Below are 18098 nucleotides of genomic sequence, written 5' to 3'. Positions count from 1 at the left end.
CAGACGCGCCAAGGCTGCAATCCAATCCATTGCATGCGATATTTCAGATAGATAGATCGGTGCCTCTCCCACAGTGAAGGGGATGGGTGGTGAGAGGGGTGTAGGTAGGTAGGTGGGTACCTGGCCATCAAGGTTCCCGTACCCCGCTAAGCGGCTTAGAAGCGAAAAGAAGAAACCGCAGAAAGCCCCAAACGGGAAGTTGACGACATCGAGCTGGCTGGTGGGATGATGGCGGGGGTTCGGGGCAACACCATGCAGATGCGCGCCTCTCTACCTGTACGAAAAGGTGCGCGAAGGGCTGTGTAGCATCTTACTGTACCGGCGTGCCGCGCAGCAGGGGGAGGCATCAACAGCCGGAGACGGGCGCATCCATTCCCGTAAGGGTGCGCTGAGGTATGTACCTTAGGTAAGGTAGGTAGGTAGGTAGGTGGGTGGGTAGGTGGGCAGGAGCTAGGTAGGTACCTAGATAATAGCCTACCTACCTAGACCTGTCAAGTTACCTACATCGGGTACCTCTAGCTAGTCTGTTCCCTCCCACTGCCTCCTACTTAAGAACCCCCCCCCTCCTCCCGTTTCCGACCTGACTTTGCCTTTCTTTATCCTTCATCCCCCACGCCAGTTAGACACAGTTAAACACGAGAATCACCACCAAAGCCCCATACCACCCGAACTCTGCCCGCAATGCCTGGTCTCAAAGCTGGAGATGACTTCCCCGAGGGCGTGTCCTTCGCCTACATCCCCTACACCCCCGAGACTGCCGACGTGACCGCCTGCGGCATCCCCATCAAGTACGAGGCCAGCAAAGGTAATTGTCTTCCTCCTACCCCACTGCTGAGAGACCCCAATCTAACTCGCCGCCGCGCTACAACTACAGAATTCAAGGACAAGAAGGTCGTCATCGTCTCCGTCCCCGGTGCCTTCACCCCCACCTGCCAGAACACCCACGTCCCGGGCTACATCTCGAAGCTCTCCGAGCTCAAGGCCGCCGGCGTCGACCAGGTCTTTGTCATCTCCTACAACGACGCCTTTGTCCAGTCCGCCTGGGCCAAGGCCAACGGCGTCAAGGACGAGATCGTGAGTTACCCCTTCTCTCCCCTTGCGAGCCCAGCATTTATATTCCCCCCCCAACTCGAGATCACTACGTGTGTGAGGACACCAAGTGTTGACTTCTAATAGATCTTCGCCTCGGATGACGGCGCCGCCTTCAGCAGCTCCATCGACTGGACCCTGGGCCCCCGCACCGCCCGCTACGCCATTATCGTCGACCACGGCAAGGTCGTCTACGCCGAGAAGGAGCCCGGCAAGGATGTGACCGTCTCCGGCGTCGACGCCGTCCTCGCCAAGCTGTAAACATAGATTCCCCTCACCCGTACCATCACGGACGCGGTTCTTCCCGCCCCGCCGCTAGCACCGTGGACGCGGACATTCGCCATCGCGGGCGCACACGCATTTGCCCGGAATGCCTAGATAGAGAGACATTCTAGACTGGCGGCGAGATGGGCCGACTGGGGCGACGGAAGGGTAATATGAAGAGAAGGAGTTTCAGGACACCTTTCCCCTTGTAATCTAGATGGAGGGAGACGAGCCCCGATAATGGGCTGGTGCCAGGAGGTGCCCCCGTGGTTGGACGGCCTCGCTAGATACACCCTAGTCACTATAGAACAAGAGAGTTCCCCTCAAATTCCCTCCCTTGGCTTTTGTGACAAGTGAAAACAAGGTTTCTGGATAAACCGCGAGCTTCGTGAACTGATTTGCCACCCGCACCCCTCCCTAAATCGGCCCGCCTCTCCCTGTCAAACGAATGCTTGGGCATGGGCCCAGTTACGTACGACGACGCACCCAAGTAAAACGGAGCAGACCACCAAAGATGTCCAGGGATTGTGCCGCCAGACCGTAGAAAGTAGGGACTTGGAAGACACCTCAGTCCGGAGCGAAGACGGACTTGGCGAGCTAGCTAGCCGCCAAGATGAGAGAGAAAAGGCAAGGCAGACCGGCATTTCGTGGGGGCAGGTCGCAGGGACGAGGGTTCTTTTTTTCACGGCGACAAGCAGGCAGACCGGATGCTAGCGGAAAGAAGAAGAGCGAGAGCGGGAAAGGGGGAAAAGAAGCGGGTCGGCGCAACCTCGAGGAGAGACGCACGAAGTCGGGTTGGGTGGTTGCTATACGAAGCCTACCTGCCCGGAGGCATTTTCTCCCCCTTCTACCTCTTTCGCTCCCTGGTCCCGGCCGAAGACCGGGCGCGTGCTGTATGTATGCGCACATACACACGAGACAACTGGGAGATATCCTCGCCCGCCCTTTTTTTTTTTCCTTCTTCCCTTCTTCTTGTTCCAGTGTAAAAAAAAGTCTCTTCTTATTTCGCGGCACTGACTTAAAAAAGAACAAGCGAGCAAAACAACAGATATGTTGTTGATGAATTGTGCCGAGGAAAAGTTAGTTGTTTCCCACCGAGAGACGCCGTTAGATAGACACATGATCGGATGCAGGTAAATGTATGTGGCGACTACGACGAGACGGAGACGAGGACGGACAGGAGTATCTTGTTTCCCCAGCCGCTTTCTGCGTCTACGATCGTCATCGTCATCGCCACCATCACTGGCCTTCACACTCTTTTTCTTTCTTTTTCTCTTGACCCCTATGGATATCCTCCCTCCCTGCCTGCTTGCCTCAACTCGATCCGTCCGTCCGCCTATCCATATACAGCCAGATTATTCCGCATGCAACGCACGCCACGTCGTGGGAAGCCCATCAAGAAACTCCGACCGGGAACCTGCCATATAATAGGTACCGTTTTTACATTCCGGCGAGGGAGGGTTGGGGGTTGTAAAGGGGGACGCGGGGAGCATTTAACGGGTCTTGGCCTGGACCTTTGGCTGAGCACCACGGGCGCCCTGCTTGCCGACGATGCGCTGGGTCTGGCCCTTGGAAGAGGCGGCGGCACTCTTGGCCTTATCGGACTTCTTGGCGGCGGCCGCCGCCGCCTTCTTCTCCTTGCTCTCCTTGATGGCTTGCTGGCGCGCTGCCGACCGCGCCTCCGGTCGCATGGACCGCTTCTCCTTGATCACATCCAGCGACGCGCCGACGATGGCTCGTTGAGACTTGACCGTGCGCCGGGTGCGCTTCTTGGCAACTTCCTGTAATTGTGCGCGTTAGCAGCCGGGTGCGACAGACTCCCCGTATAGTTGAAATCATCGTCGGGTGCACTCTTTTACGGGCAATCCCCGTCAATAGCCCCTCATCCTATCTTCAAGATATTGCCCATACACCGATAGATATAGGCATGACAGACGGAACGTAATTCCCCCCAAATAGACTCGGAGGGGAGAGAATGAGAAAAGCGTACCTCAGAGATACCCTTGCGGTGTTGTCGTCGGAAGAGGACGGTCCAGGAGATTCGGCGGGGGTTTTTTCGCTGGAGGAAGAGCGACTCGGTCTTGCTGTTCTGGAATCGGAAGATCTTGCTGTCGCCTCGGATGTAGAGCTTACCCTGCGATGACAGGAAGAATTGTCGTCAGCATTTCGAGTCGCAAGATGCGCGCAGGTGGGGGGGAAGGGGTTGGAATTTAGCATACGTACCTTTCCAGGGTAGATTCTCTGGCCGGAGAAGACGTCGTCGTAAGTCCTCATCGTGTCGGTGTTGCGGCGAGAACTTCGGGGGAGGCTGGATGATGTGCAATTGGTGGTGGTTGTCGCGGATGATGTTAACGGAGAGTCGAGGACGAATTTCGCAAATGCCAAAGTGCACGCACTTGTGGGCGCGCATGACTAAGCCGCCAATTTTCCAACACCTGCTCCATACTTTAGGGTCTCGCTAGAGGTGGCTTGAGCGTTGTGGCGTAGCTGAGGACCCAGTTCGCCTCGTTACAGTGATAATCGCATTGTTGCATGTCGTATACCTAGGTACCTAGGTGTAACTGTAATATCATCAAGTCTTCCACCATGCAACCCGGGAGGAGGTCGAACTTCAGCAGATCCCTTTGCTAGAAACATCTATTTGACGATTGTCCTAGTTTCTCTTTTTCTATATCTATCAAGAACTCAGACATACTTACCTATATCACACTACCCGTTGCGAGGAGTGTCGGGTGCTGGCTGTCATAGGTAGAAACTTACCCACCTACCTTCTGGATAGCCTCTCCCAGGCCCGAGGTGATCTCGCTGCTACCTTTTTGAATGTCCACACATTTTCTCAAGTTATGTGTCGATGACCGTCACGCCGGACGACATCGCGTCGCTCGTGCTGAGCCAGTTCGACAAGCTGCCCGCGAAGCGGAAGCCCCAGGTCCGCGCCAACGGCGTGCGCGAATGGGTGCCCCTGAGCGGCATTGTCGCCCAAGGTGAGCCAGCTCGCCGCGGCTCGGCTCAGCAGGCTACCCACACCTCCCCGTATACCCTGCTAATACCGGGGGACAGATAGAGACGACAAATTATGGTGTCTATCCCTGGCGTAAGTCACCCTTCCTCCTGCCGCCCTCCGCCCGCGCAGACAGGCAAAGCCAGCTAACGCGGCAGATGCGGACGGCCAAACCCGCAGGACGGGCATGAAATGCCTGCCGACGTCCAAGATCGCGGGGGCGCGGGGCAACGTGCTGCACGACTGGCACGCGGAGGTGCTCGCGGTGCGGGCCTTCAACCGGTTCGTGCTGGACGAGTGCCGGGCGATGCTGCTCGATGGCGGGCGCGGGTCGGCGTTCCTGCGGCGGCGGACGCGCGACGAGCGGGAAGCTAGCGAGCGCGGTGGTTCGGGCGAGGACGGCGACGACGGCGGGTCGTGGAACGGCCAGCCCTTCGCCTGGCGCGACGACGTGCTGCTGCACATGTACTGCTCGGACGCACCTTGTCAGCCGCCACCTCCTTCCCCCCCTGCCACCCTCCCCTTTCCCCATCCTACTAACACCAGCGCGCGCACAGGCGGCGACGCAAGCATGGAACTGGTGATGGCGGCGCAGCCCGACGCGACGCCGTGGGCGGTCCCCCTGCCGTCTCCGTCGCGCTCCCCCGCCGGCCTCCTCGCCGGCCGCGCCTACTTCTCGGAGCTGGGCCTCGTGCGGCGCAAGCCGGCGCGCGCCGACGCCCCCGCCACCCTGTCCAAGTCCTGCTCCGACAAGCTCGCCCTGCGCCAGGCCGTCTCGCTGCTCGCCGCCCCCACCTCCCTGCTCCTCGACCCGCGCGCCGCCTACCTGCGGTCCCTCGTGCTCCCCGCCTCGCGCTGCTGTCCCGCTGCCTGCCGCCGCGCCTTCTCCGCCGACGACGGCGGCCGCATGCGCGGGCTCCCGCCCCCCGCCCCCCGCCGCGGTGGCTACGCCTTCCGACCCTTCGCCGTCTCTACCACGGCCCGCGAGTTCGCCTACTCCCGCGCCGCCCTGTCTTCTCCCCCGCTTCCCTCCCCGCCCCTTTCCCCTTCTCTCGCCCCTTCCCCGCTTCCTACTGCTGCTACTGCTACCGCAACTCCCGCCGGCAGCAACCTCTCGACGGCCTGGACGCTCTCGGGACGCGAAGAAACGACTCTCGGCGGTGTCCTACAGGGGCGGCGGCCTCCTTCCCCCTCCTCCCCCTCGGAATCCCGTGCCGCGAGCTTCGCCTCTCGGCGCCAGCTGTGGAGTCTCGCGGCCTCGGTGGCGGCCCTCCTACCGCTAGACGATGGCGATGACGATGGCGCGGCTGACGTCCGCATCCGGCGCGCACTGGCGGCCGCGACGTATGGCGAGCTCAAGGCCAGCGCGCTTCTGGGGCCGCGGCGTCGGGCCAAGCGCGAGGCGCGGCACGCAGCGCTCCGCGGCTGGGTGCGGAACGAGGGCGACGAGGCGTTCGGATTGTAACATTCCGACTGGATCGTAGCCCGAGTTGCCGAAAGTCGGCTCAAGGACCTGGCCTGTTTCGGTCTCCTGACATGCAGGCATACACGTAGGTATCTATATCTAGGATATACCCACGGGGGATGTAGACTACTGGTACTAGGTGTGTAATTGCATCAAGACGCCTAATAAGTCTATATAGCTAAATCATATATACTCTTTACCCATCAGAACGGCCACCGTTGTTAGGAAGCCGTTAACGTGGGGGCAACGACAATGATGACGACCAACACGTCGTCGGAACGGTAGAGTTTAACTTCATTTTCTTATTTCCCAGTAGGAGCAGCGGTATTTCTTCTGCTCTCTTTGTTTTACGATTTCTGCCTAGCTCAGCTGTGGTCTAGCACATCCCCCTAGATACCAGCGGCAAATTGCAACGCGACGAAAGGCGACGCAAGCTGCCGTCGTCCTACTAACTGGCCGCCGAGGGCACTCTCTCCCTGTGTGTGTGTGTGGAGCTTGGGCCATCGTTTCCGCCGCCCGCTTCGCGTGGAAAGAAGGAACAAATGGGACGGCGGAGCAGACAAAGTCAGAATAGCGGAAATAACGACATATTGTGTAGCTAGAAGGGAAAGAAAAGTTCCTCTGGGGATATGCGGGATGAGCTACCGAGAAATCCCCTTCCCAACCTTTCACCTGAACTGATATGATGAAAGGACCAGTGTTACCAACCCGATGTGGCGCCAGATTTTCCGGCACTCCCGCAAATTCTTTTTTTTTCTGTTCGCGGGAGGGTAATTTCTTTCATTATGTTTTTTTTTTCGAGAGTGAGCTATCTATTCCACCTTGCTCTCGAAGTTCTCGCCGGCTACTAGGTCAGGGATGTCGTCATCATCGGCCTCCTTGTTGTCCTTGGACATGCTCTGGTAGCTCTCAGCCAGTTTCCGCAGAGAGGCGAGCGAGTCGGGGCCGAGCTGGTTCAAGATGCCGGGGACAAGCTCCGTCAATTCCTTATCCTCGCCAGCTCCATAGATAGCGAAGGTGTTTGCAGGGACGGCGGCGTGAACTGGGTTATAACTGTCAGCCAGCTTTCTTACCCCTCTCTCTTCTTTTACTGTGTTGTCGGCTTGGGTTTGTGGAGGCACACACACACACATACATATATATATGTATGTGTGTTTGGGGATGAGCTGATAGGGGGAGCCCGGCTACTCACCTTTGGGGGCGGAGAAGTGGATGACGTTGCCGTCGCTCTTGAACATGTTGACCTCCTCAATGGCCTGGATGGGTTGGGTGTTGAGCTTCTTGAGGGTGGCCTGCAGCTTCTTGTCATCGTTGGCGCTCCTCGCGACATTTCGCTTCTGCTTGTGTCGCGGCGTGCCCTTGCCACCTGTTGCATGTGACGCATTAGATGTCAGATATTGCTGTTATTCTTATTCTTATTACGACCAGCTTCGGGAGCCACAGGGCCGGGTTTCGCAGCGGGAGGAGAGGCAGAGAAATGAAGACGACGAGATACACATGTATGCATGTGTGTCTGTGTGGTTGGTGGTTGCATTTTGGCTTCACTTTACCTACCCGTTCGCGAGGGGGCGGCACCGCCAAACTTCTTCCTCAGGATCTCTTGCACATCCGCCATGATCCTTATGTGGCTTCGATCGCAAAAAGTAAAGTGAAAGGGGACGACTGTAATCTTTGTCTCGGCTCTATGTCAGTCTATCACCGTCTCGTGGGGTTCGGCGGGGGTGGTGGTTTGGCTTGGCTAACTGATTAACCTGACAAGTCAGCGATCGCTGGCGCTTCTGGGGTGGAAAATTACGGAATAGAAACGGATGGTATGTCAGTACGCGGAAGGAGTTAAACTTACGGGCTCCCTAGGGAAATCTCAAGGGTTTTCTGTCGTTGACTGAAAGAGTGCTGTCGTAATTCTGGGTCATCTCCGGGGTCAATGAGGCCCTGATGTTGGTTGGGGTTCGCCTGTGGTGGGATGGAATTGTGCGTTGCCAAGACCTCTTTTTGCGATTTTCGCTTGAGGATCAACCCTCTTCCGTGACTGCCCCTCGTCATACTGGCTTACTCATACTACTATGGCAGCATAGGTCGCTTAGCTAAGGCACCTGCTATTAGGCAGGTACCTATACCTAGGGTAGGTGCCTAACATCAAAGCACTCCCCTTTTAGAGGTACCCAGGGGATATTAGAGGGGCTTATGGATGTACTGAGTACCTGCCCAGTAAGGTGTGTATTAGGCGTCTCTACCCCTGAAATCATCTTCTCATCCTTCTCAACCACCCACCGCTACGTGTACGTAGGAAACTAGCAAGATAACAAAGCGCGATTGTGTTGTTGGTCGATTAGCCTCCATCTACGCTTCTGAGAAAGTCGTGTCTTCTCCTACCTGCTTAGCCGAATGTCCGACTAGGTATATCTTCGTCGAAAGCCATCGCGTAGCTCCTACATTCGGACCAAAAATCTACCTATCTAGGTCATGCCCATCCCCTTCCCGGCCGCCACAAACGTTCTGCTGTTATGCATGCGACCTGTGCCATCTAGATGGCAAGCCTAGCCAGAGCTTCCACGCCCGTCTCAGCGTCTTCCTCTAACTCGACTACCTCCTCTACCTGCGTCTGCGTCGAGGATTCCCCCTCGGTTTCCTCTGTGGCCCGCGCTGTACCGATTGGCGACGCTAGCAACGCTCCTTGCTCCGCAACATCGTCGCCGATGCTACCGACGATCTTGCCCCGGCCTTCGATAACCCCTGCCTTTATAAGGCGCTCAAACTCGTCGTCGTCGTCGTCCTCACCATCGTTAAGTGGTGTCATTGTCAGCTCCGGTACTTTCTCCAATTCCAACTCGTCCCCTGAACTTGCGATTCGACCGAGCTCCTGGTCGAAGATCCAAGGGAAACTAATGAGCGGCGTTTCCTTAGCCTGTAACCCTTGTTGGGGCGTTCGTTTTAGGGCTGCCTGCACCTCTTCCCATGTCGCACGGTAGGTGGCAGCTATCACCGGATAGAGTGCTGACTCGTCTTTAGAGCCTGCCACCTTCACGCAGGCCCGTCTGAACCGTTCCCTATGGTTGGTAATCACCGGTTCCAGGCTCTCCTGTCTCTTGTATTCGCCTCCCACGCGTGGCTTCGACAACGCGAAGGTTGTCCAGACCTCGAATTCTGTCGCGATATCGTGTTGGTTCATAATCTGCTTCATACTCTTGTCGTGCTGCCTCTTCACCATTCTGATCGTCTTCAATATCTCCTCATCGATCTCATACCTGCGGAGAATTCTCTCGTCGAAGGCGCCGTCAAGCTTTGGCACAAAGTCGACCTTCGCTACAGCGTCGTAGAGTTGGCCGAGGATTCTAGTTGATCGGTACGACTTCTTGGGAGCCTTTTCCATAAAGTGAGGGTAGTGCCTCGACCGCAGCGATGCTTTCAAGTACGCCTCCCGGCCTGTCTTTGGGTAATCTACCGCATTGGAATGCAAACGTGCCAGTTCAATGCATTGCGGATCCTTGGGGCCATCACGGAGCGTATCGGCCATCGCCAGATGTGTATGAGCGATCGTGCTAAGCGAATCGTTCTTCATGTAACGCACAAAGAACGAGATGAGATCTGCCACTCTTACGTCCCTGTTGAGTTTTGTCGGTGGGAGTGTGTTATGGACCATTGGAGGGTAGTTCCACTCAACAGGTATGAGTCGGGGATCCCAGATCACAAAGAAGTCGTCACCGTCCAGATCTCCGCCAGAGCACATCGAGGGGATGTCACGGTCGCCAACTGCAGGGAATACGACAACATCGCGGAGGTGCCTCAACGCTGGAACGTCGACGGCCTCCACGATTCGGATGTCGCCAGGGTGTAGCGATGGATTCCGACCAAGCATGCATACTCCCGTGATAACCGTATAGTTACCAGGGTCGCCTTGCCGAGAACCGATCTTTGGTACTTGGAGGAAGATCTGCGGCAAGGTTTTGGGATCTTTGCTGCCGACCTTAGTTGAGTCCGAATGTCCTCTCAGTGTTCTAGTTTCGTCGACACATCCGAAGACGAACGCCCCTTGCTCGACTAGGATTCGTGCTTTTTCTCGGAGGAGTCGCATCGACCAAGCATACCATACCCCCAATATAGTCATGAAAAAAGGCTCTTTCGTCTCCATAAAGCCGTCTGCGATCATCTGTGCCATCGTTGTCGTGGTACCATTCTGGTCGGTGTATTTGCTAAGCAGCTCCATGGCAACTTCGGGATCTTCCATTGCACGCTCGTAACTCGCTATCTGATGCCTTAACATATCTTCAAAGACTTCGTCTGGCACGCCAAGGCTGCTGAGTATGGTGATGATCTGGCGGTTCAAGGTTGCGACCGAGAAGCGAGAGGTCTTAATAACCTCGAGGCCTTTGGAGACAGCTGAGAACTTATTTTGCGAAGGCCGTAGGTGAACCTCGTTAAAAGGTACATCGGGCCACTGGACCAAGATTCCCTTGCTACCTCCGAGCCTGAACTGGAAGACGGACGGGACCATCTTCTCGTCCTTGGTGACGTGGACATTTTGTACGAGAAATTTCGCACGATTCGGCGCGATCTTCCCGACTCCATCCGTGAAGCACCATCCGTTATGCTCGATATCCTGGATCTGCACTATCGTCTGACCGATCGGGGATGATTTGGGCATCCTGGTCGTTGAGAAGCATTGCCCGAGCCGCGAAGCGTATTTTGCCACGATCCGGATGCGCCTGACGTCGCCCATCCAGTGCCGAATGTTGTCGCAGGTCAAGAAATCCGTTGGGCAGAAGAAGTAGGCTCCATTCTCTCGAAACTGCGAGTTCCCGGTGGCAAGATATTGAAAATGGCGATTACCAATTCGGATTCCGTTTTTCAACGTTCGGTAGACTCTGTTGAAGAGCGCGTTGTCTTGCTCACTGTCTGGAGATGGGAATATGCGACCCTTGGAAAGTTCGTCGGTGAACTGGACACGCAGGAAGCGATCTCCGTAGTTGGCATACTGACGCAGCACGCGATTCGACGGCTCCGGCGACGGGCTGCTCAGGTACATGGTCGTCGGTGTCACCACAACTTTCCTGATCCACAGGCAGTGCTCAGGGATCGAGATCTCGGGGTAGTGGCTCATCGCTTTCTTGTTTTCAAATAGGGACATGGGGTCGTAGATTCTCTTTTCGTCCAGTTTGTCCCGACCCTCGACACCGCTTCGGAAATGAGACTCCGAGATGTACGTCAAGAAGTCGTTAGCCCTGTCTCGGCAGTGGACACGGCGGCGGACACGATTTTTAGAAAGCTCGGCCAGCTTGAGCAAAAACTCAGTCGTGATGTCGACCTCGTTGAGGAAACCCTGGGAGATGCAGACTTCAAGCTGATATCGGACATCGTAGGGAAGATATATATTTTCCGTATCAGCAAGAAGGGAAAAATTGGCATTGGATGTGCCGGACTCTGCCTGCGGAGGCTCCAGCTTGCTCCAGAAGTCCGGCAGCTTGCCTGGTGCTGTCGAGAACTCGCTCGAGGTCGCGTAGTTGACCTTGATGTTGAAGTCCCGCAACGCATTCCTCATTACGCCCCAGACAGCAGAAGTGGACTTCTGAAATGCAATCCGGTATGTTGTCCACCTACCAATATCAATGATCTGGTTAGTTCTTGCCAACGAAACGGGCTCATCTTTGAACCAGGTCGTGTCGTATGTGATGTCGACTATGCGCTTCCAGGTTTCCCTCTCGCTCCAAACGTTACGATGAATTGAGTGAGATCCGGATGGGTCTCTCTTCTGGTAAAAGACTGGTGGGCTTGGCAGGTAGATAACTAGGGCCCAAGTATCCTCATCGACGTCGATACAGACAACTTGTTTGAGGTGTGTGAAGAAGATGTGCATCTTGTACTCCAGGATAGTCTCTTGTTTCCCGATGGGAGAAGGGTGATGTATACTGGGATCCTCACGACGTGGGTCCTCCATATAGCATGCGAATGCGACCTTGAGTCGTTTACTCCGTAGGTCAGCCGTCAGAGAAAATCCGCTGCCGCCGTCGTTCTGAATTGTTTTCATCGGCATCATCTCGTTCTCACGTGTAAGTACACCAAATTCCATGGTCTTCGTCGCGAGTTTCAGGGAGGACGGGTAGCTAAGACCGTTAGAGGCGCGGACTAGAGGTCTTGCTCGATCGGGCAGCAGGTTGACGTTGATCTTGACCTGCTTGCCTTGCATTATGACATTCATGAAGTCCTTCCAGAACCTCGTGGAGGGGGGCGGCGAGAAACGGATAAGGCCGCTGCCCTCTCGAGTCCCCTGCCTGTCCTCGAAAAGTTCGATATTGACGATCTCTCCGTAATCTTTGAATACTGACCATAAAGAAAATGTCGTTGCTGTATCGGGAAGGCCCCTGACCCGAAGGCAAATCTCATCCCAATTTTGCCATTCGGGTCGAAGATAGATACCGCCGGATGACGGGCTCGGGCGCATCCCGCGGCCGGTAGCCGCGTTTACAGGGTCTCTTTGCCGTGCCCCATTCGAGCTCGATGTACTCGAAATGGGCCGCGAGGCCAGGTGTCGGCCCCGGCTAACGCTAGGCGTCGGCGAAGCCATTGTGGGAAGTTCAAGGTATGATTTCTTTGTCGGGGAGGAACTAGATTCTCCTCTGCTCGTACTATTTAATTGCTGGTCGTTCGGTGAGAGTCGGGATACGTTGCGGTTGCTCTAGGTGTGGCGGTGTGGCGGTGTTGGAGGAAGGTCGAAGTGAGGTACCGGATAACTCTGGTGGCAGTCTCAGCCTGAAAGACTGTCTAACGTAAGCTCATCGCCTCGAAATGATGCCAGAAGCTGTAAATACTCGATATTTATGTGGACTGGCCTCCAAACGCGAGGTTGGCTCACCTAAAATGCCGAGGCCTGGGTGGAATGAGCAGGTCTAGAACGAGGGCCTCGAGTCGACATGGATGGACTTTAGGAGGTGGAGGGAGGAAAGGCATGAGTTGTTAAGTTATCAAGGCCTGTTGACAAGGCCTGTTAATGGAAAAGAAGGAGAGGAGGGAGGAAGGGAAGGGCGATTTGCCTTGGAGGCGTCGTCCCAAAGTAGAAACAACAACCACCACAGCAACGGCAACAGCGACTCCGACGATGATGTGGGGAAGCACTTGCGCGACAGGAACGGGAAGTTGCCTCTACCGCAAGAGCAGAAATGGAATCATCATGGAATCGTCATGGTATTGTCGCCATTTGGCTTGCTTCTAGGTACCTCTAATACCCCTATTTTCCTCCCCCCTAGGTAAGTACCTCTTCCGTTAAGTTACCAGGTAGGTACTTGGGTAACATAATGGTCTGCCTTCACATCAGTTTGGCCGATGCAGCCTTGGGTACCTACTGCCTAGGTAGGTACCTACCCGGTAACTTAACAGAAGAGGAATCTCCCTACCTCAGGAGAGGAGGCAGGCAGGTTAGGTAGGTAGATAGGTACCTCTAGGTAGATTAGGCAGGTGGGTTAGGAGGTAATCCATTAACACTTGTAGCTACCTTATAAATAGGTGCCTACCTAATCTCGTAGGCATCTCTGGGTATCTCCGCAGGAAAATAAATAAGGTGACATACCGTGGATACAGACTACACTACACTTCTCTCCCATGCAGCTATCCAGGTGCATACCACTCTGTTCTGTTCGTTTGCTTACAACTTGGGATGACTGTGTAACAATATGTATGTTGTCGTTGTCGTTGTCGTCCCGCTCCGTCTCTTGTATTTGTTAAGCATCTGAGTTTCAAGCATCTGAGCTGGGGCCGAGGGGGTTGATATGTGAACCGCGCTAGCCAGCGAATGAGAGGCAAAGGGGTAGATCTCCTGAATTGAAAGAGGGTACCACCCCTCCTCTAACGGACAAGCCGAGTTACATGGAGGAGAGATTGCGTACTCATATCTGTATAACCACGAGATGCTTCCCTCTAGATTGAGTGCTTGGTGCTGCATATAGCATAGGTTGATATTGTTGACGCAGTGCAAATAACCCCTGATAAAGCAACATCGTACCCCTCCCCCTTGATGCCTCTAACTCGGCCCTCTCTGCGTCTACTAACATCTTCTGCGCAACTCCGTCTCCCCTCCAAACCCCTTTTCCCCCTCCACCAATCAAAAAAGCCCAACTGGCCGCGAACCCGGGGAAACCGTGCATACACCCTCTACCAGCAATTGGGACCACCATACACCTTGGTAGGTGAAGCGAGGCGGCTGGTCCTTGCTATTCAGCCCGTCATATACCTCTCCTAACAGAACAGGTTTGCAGTAGACCTCCAAGCCTACGAGGAAACCTAGAAATTACTCTAGGGCAACAAAGTTGTAGACCGATGCGAAACCTATATCATACCGCCTTATAGTAAGGGCAAAGGGGGGAGAGGGGCGTCTAGAGAATGCGATCAAGATGCCGGAAGATCCATGATCTTGCCGGGGTTCATGATCCATAGCGGATCAAGCGCCAGCTTGATATGCTTCATGACGGCTACCGTGTCCGGACCGACCTCGAGGAGTAGCGACTCCTTCTTGCCCCAGCCGATCGAGTGTTCGCCCGTACACGTACCCTCCATATCGATCGCCCTCTTGACCATGTTTTTGACGCACGCCTCGACCTTATCCTTATCCTCTCGGTTGTACATAATGCTCTCATGGAAATTCCCGTCGCCGATGTGACCCAAAATGCTGGCAAACAAGCCCAGGTCGTCCATTTCTTTCTTACTCACCTCTATTATATCGGCGAGCCGGCTGAATGGGACGGCTACATCCGTGGACCCTAAAGGAAAAGCGTTCTGTCAGGACCGATCCGAGGGGCCTCGATTGACTTTGGCTATGGTAGGCCGTCGGGGAGCTTCCCGGCTCGTGGAGGGTAACAAAGTCCAGGGGTAAGGTGGGGTCGACTTACAAACTTCTTCGTTTCCTTTCCTCAAAGCCAACATCGACCATAGAGACTCTTTTCTTGCCGACCACAGAAGTTTCTGCTCACGAAGATCCTTGGCAAACTCGAAGTTGTTGCCTTTGTTACTCCTCGTAATTACCTGAACGCGCTCGATGTTCTCTTTGACACTCGCCTTGGTCCCCGCAAACTTAAAGAAAAGTGTCGGCATTTCCTTCCATACCCGCGGGGCAGTGGCGCCCCCTAGATTTACAACCCGCATCTGAACCTCATCCATGATCTCCATAGCGGCAACGGGTATCCCCGCCTGCATTACGCCGGCAGCAGCTGAGGCGGCGTCGCGGATGGTGGGGAAAGTCACTACCGCTACAGAGTATTCCTCGGGGACGACGGCAAGCTTGAGGGTGGCTTATACCCAGTTAGTATTCGGTATATCCATGGCGATGCTAGAAACAGGGGATGAGCGGAACCGAAACTTACCCTCGGTAACTAAACCCAAGGTCCCCTCAGAGCCGACGAATAAGCCATTAAGATTATATCCCGCTGAGCTCTTCCTTGGGCGCCTTCGCGTTTTTATAATTGTCCCATCTGCTAATACGACCGTTAAGTTGATGACCCAGTCTTTCATTGTCCCGTACTTGACAGCATTCGTGCCAGAGCAGTTAGTGCCAACCATGCCGCCGATCTTGGCGCTCGGGCCTACGGTTTGAATATTTCGAGATTAGCAGACACTCATTAGTTCTCATCTTCGAGGCACGAAAATGGGAGCATGGGACAAGATTACGTCTCTGGTATTCGTAAGATCTAACCCCCAGTTGCCGCGGGGGGATAGATTCTGATCAACGATAATTTGACTTACCGGGGTCGATGGGGAAGAAGAGGCCGCTGCCCATGTTGCTGAGCCGCTCGTTGAGATCCTGCCAGCCGATGCTCGGCTGAACGACGATGTCCATATCCTCTTTGTTGAACTGGACGATCTTGTCCATGTACGCGAAGTCGACGCTGACGCCACCGTAAGGAGCCGAGAAGTTTCCCTCCAAACTCGTCCCCCCCGAGTAAGGGATGATAGGCACTCGATGCTTATAGCAGAGTCGTGCAATGATCGACACCTGTTCTGTCGAGCGCGGGTAAGCAACGGCAACCGGCAACGTATCTGGATTTGTTGTCGACCATTCAGAATAACCATGAGAGAGGAGATCTTCTGGGTCTATGCTGATTATGTCCTCCTTTTCACCGTGATTGGCAATCTCACGCCGAATTTCGTCAACGGCCTAGATGGGAGCTTAGCGAGAAGGTTTAATCCACAACCCCAACGAAACAAAAGCCTCCCCTAGCTTTTCTTTCTGGTAACGGCTATGAACTTACGTCCTCCATCCCTTTTAACGATGCGTACTTGGGAACTGGCACCTTGCTATCAAAAAGTGTGACGGCGCTTTTGGGAGGTCCCTGCAGTGAGGCCGCGGCGAGACCAAAGCCCAGCACACCCGCGGTAGCGGTCAGGGCAAAAACTGAACGGCCGGTCCATCCTGGATACCGAAACGCCGTACTAGATCGTCCCCGTTCGGCATCGGCTCCATTCCCGGAAGCGGGCTTCCTCCACGAAGGTGAGGTGGAAAAAGTACGTCTCCAAGCACTAGGAAAGCGCCAGGCGAGGCGTTTAGCCGACATAGGGCACGTAATTATAGCAGTATCTCAGGTACGCATAAGCCAGGGAGCATACATATAAGATGCGGTCGCATCGATTGTTGAAACAAGGGATAACGGATAGGGAAGCTGGGATTGGGAGTTCCGGGCTTGACGGTCGGGCCGAATTCCAAGGAGGCGGATCTGTCCGGCTCCGTTGCTAGAAGCCCGAAAGAAGCACACGTTCGACCTAGCTTCAAGCAAAGCCTTATACCAAGATGTTAGATCGAGCGGCAAGCGTCCAACGAGCTATCGACCACTCACCAGAGACGACCAACCGGCTTAACAGAGAGAACACGGCCCACCTAGAGAGAAGCCCGGGGAAATCGGAAGAGGAAAGTCAAAGAGTGTTCTGAACGGGTGGGGGCTCGGGACCTAGTTTATATGTTCAAAGTATGGGCAACTGGGCGTATTAGGGGGCAGGTTAAAATATGCGTGCTTGTAGTGTCGCCTAGACTGGGGAGCCGGGTAACGAGAAGAACACCGAGCGAAGAAAACAGTACCAGATGAGGTGATAAATCTACTGTGCTCGGCTGAAAGTGACCACCGAAGCCAAGACTAGACGGATCAAGAATAGACTCATCGGAAACTAAGCAGCCAGCCCTGCTGTCCTTGTGGCTTCCTTGCGAGTAACGCTTGTGTGCTCTGGTGGGTTCGGCCCTACCAGGGTGTATGGAGGAGAAGAGTACGACTTTCTATGTGGAAGTGGAACCGTGGAGCCGACCCAGGACCCAGAGGGTAAGCCGCAGGCAGTGAGACGACCCAGGAACTAAGCCGGTATGGAGCACATCGTCGAGTAGCATCACTTCGACTAAGGGGGGAGGGGGGAGCAGAGGCGGGTCAGGAGCAAGTAGACAGCGACGAGTTAGCAATGGCAATGACCGCTTACCCGCAAGAGGACCCGAGCAGGAGGACTCGGACCATGGTAACGGTGTACGCTGAGACGGGCTTGTATACGCATACATCCCTATAGAGAGAGATGGAATCGACTGCCCGCGGACGAATCGGAAAGGCGAGGCCAGCGCTGGCTGTCTGGGAAAGGAGCCTGTCCCGCGATGGGAAGCTCCTTCGGGGACATGCCATTGCCACGCCGCCATGCCTTTCTACCCCTGGCGCTGGAAGAGTTGGCAGCGGCTTCGTGGGTAGGGTAGGGAAAGAATCCGCAGGGGGCGTGTCTTCTTAATACCAACTGTTCCCGTAGCACCGTACTAGTTGCAACGGCGAATCAGGTCGGATGTGTAGCAGACAGGGGGGGCAGCCCGAGGATGTGGGCGTGTGGTGATTGTTTCTTCCACCTTGCGCAGGTAGCGTTGCTGTCACTGCCGGCTATGTAGGTGATAGGTATGCCTGTAGACGTGTTTACGCTTGCGGGTTCATGTGCGTATATTTGTGTGCAGCTCGAATCAAAGCCATTGGAGGCTAGCAGAAGGGCAAAGGGGATGTGTGTTGTTGGATAGGCGGAGGGTAGAGAGGAGAGAGACGGAGGGAGGGGTGACAAGACGGCAGGATTTAGGTGCCCGCGGGTAATTCCATGGGCTGCGAAGTACTAGGTACATAACCAGGCGCCTCTTAGCTCAGTTTGAGCACGCGGGCTTAGGTGGTGAGTACCTGCTACCACCCGCTAGTACGCAGGGTCCCCCACAGGTACCTACCTCCCTATTTCCTTCCCATGAGCAAGTACTGAGATACTTAGCCTTACTTGCCAAATTCGGCGTGGCGTCTCCTCGGTTTT

The 18098-nt window shown here is 55.1% G+C and overlaps 6 protein-coding genes across 6 annotated transcripts; 2 read left to right on the top strand and 4 right to left on the bottom strand.

Moving 5' to 3' along the window:
* Positions 1-681: 681 nt before the first annotated feature.
* GGS23DRAFT_592740 (Redoxin) lies at positions 682-1350 on the top strand (the record flags this gene model as incomplete). Its single annotated transcript, XM_051517925.1, has 3 exons — positions 682-805; positions 875-1074; positions 1177-1350. The coding sequence occupies 3 exons, from the start codon at positions 682-684 to the stop codon at positions 1348-1350; spliced, it is 498 nt and encodes a 165-aa protein (XP_051376135.1).
* A 1496-nt stretch (positions 1351-2846) lies between these two features.
* On the bottom strand, positions 2847-3627 carry GGS23DRAFT_592739 (ribosomal protein L24e; the record flags this gene model as incomplete). The annotated part of the gene is made up of 3 exons (XM_051517924.1): positions 2847-3134; positions 3344-3487; positions 3577-3627. 3 exons carry the CDS (start codon positions 3625-3627, stop codon positions 2847-2849), a joined length of 483 nt encoding a protein of 160 aa, XP_051376134.1.
* Positions 3628-4204: 577 nt separating this feature from the next.
* Positions 4205-5819, top strand: GGS23DRAFT_592738 (adenosine deaminase/editase; the record flags this gene model as incomplete). The annotated part of the gene is made up of 4 exons (XM_051517923.1): positions 4205-4337; positions 4418-4447; positions 4513-4839; positions 4912-5819. 4 exons carry the CDS (start codon positions 4205-4207, stop codon positions 5817-5819), a joined length of 1398 nt encoding a protein of 465 aa, XP_051376133.1.
* Positions 5820-6225: 406 nt separating this feature from the next.
* Positions 6226-7789, bottom strand: GGS23DRAFT_177287 (NAC domain-containing protein). The gene is made up of 4 exons (XM_051511600.1): positions 7663-7789; positions 7374-7570; positions 7012-7185; positions 6226-6861 (listed from the first exon to the last, which is right to left on the bottom strand). Exons 2-4 carry the CDS (start codon positions 7432-7434, stop codon positions 6632-6634), a joined length of 465 nt encoding a protein of 154 aa, XP_051376132.1. The 5' UTR covers positions 7435-7570; positions 7663-7789; the 3' UTR covers positions 6226-6631.
* A 233-nt stretch (positions 7790-8022) lies between these two features.
* On the bottom strand, positions 8023-12749 carry GGS23DRAFT_548362 (RdRP-domain-containing protein). The gene has a single exon (XM_051515142.1). It carries the CDS (start codon positions 12376-12378, stop codon positions 8344-8346), a length of 4035 nt encoding a protein of 1344 aa, XP_051376131.1. The 5' UTR covers positions 12379-12749; the 3' UTR covers positions 8023-8343.
* A 1337-nt stretch (positions 12750-14086) lies between these two features.
* On the bottom strand, positions 14087-16737 carry GGS23DRAFT_177141 (uncharacterized protein). The gene is made up of 6 exons (XM_051511599.1): positions 16672-16737; positions 16049-16573; positions 15543-15954; positions 15164-15382; positions 14693-15091; positions 14087-14563 (listed from the first exon to the last, which is right to left on the bottom strand). Exons 2-6 carry the CDS (start codon positions 16349-16351, stop codon positions 14193-14195), a joined length of 1704 nt encoding a protein of 567 aa, XP_051376130.1. The 5' UTR covers positions 16352-16573; positions 16672-16737; the 3' UTR covers positions 14087-14192.
* Between the last annotated feature and the right edge of the window lie 1361 nt (positions 16738-18098).

The sequence above is a fragment of the Durotheca rogersii genome (genome assembly GCF_024521655.1).
Source record: "Durotheca rogersii strain YMJ 92031201 chromosome Unknown GGS23scaffold_2, whole genome shotgun sequence".
Classification (NCBI taxonomy): domain Eukaryota; kingdom Fungi; phylum Ascomycota; class Sordariomycetes; order Xylariales; family Xylariaceae; genus Durotheca; species Durotheca rogersii.
This window is presented reverse-complemented; position numbering and strand designations above follow the sequence as displayed.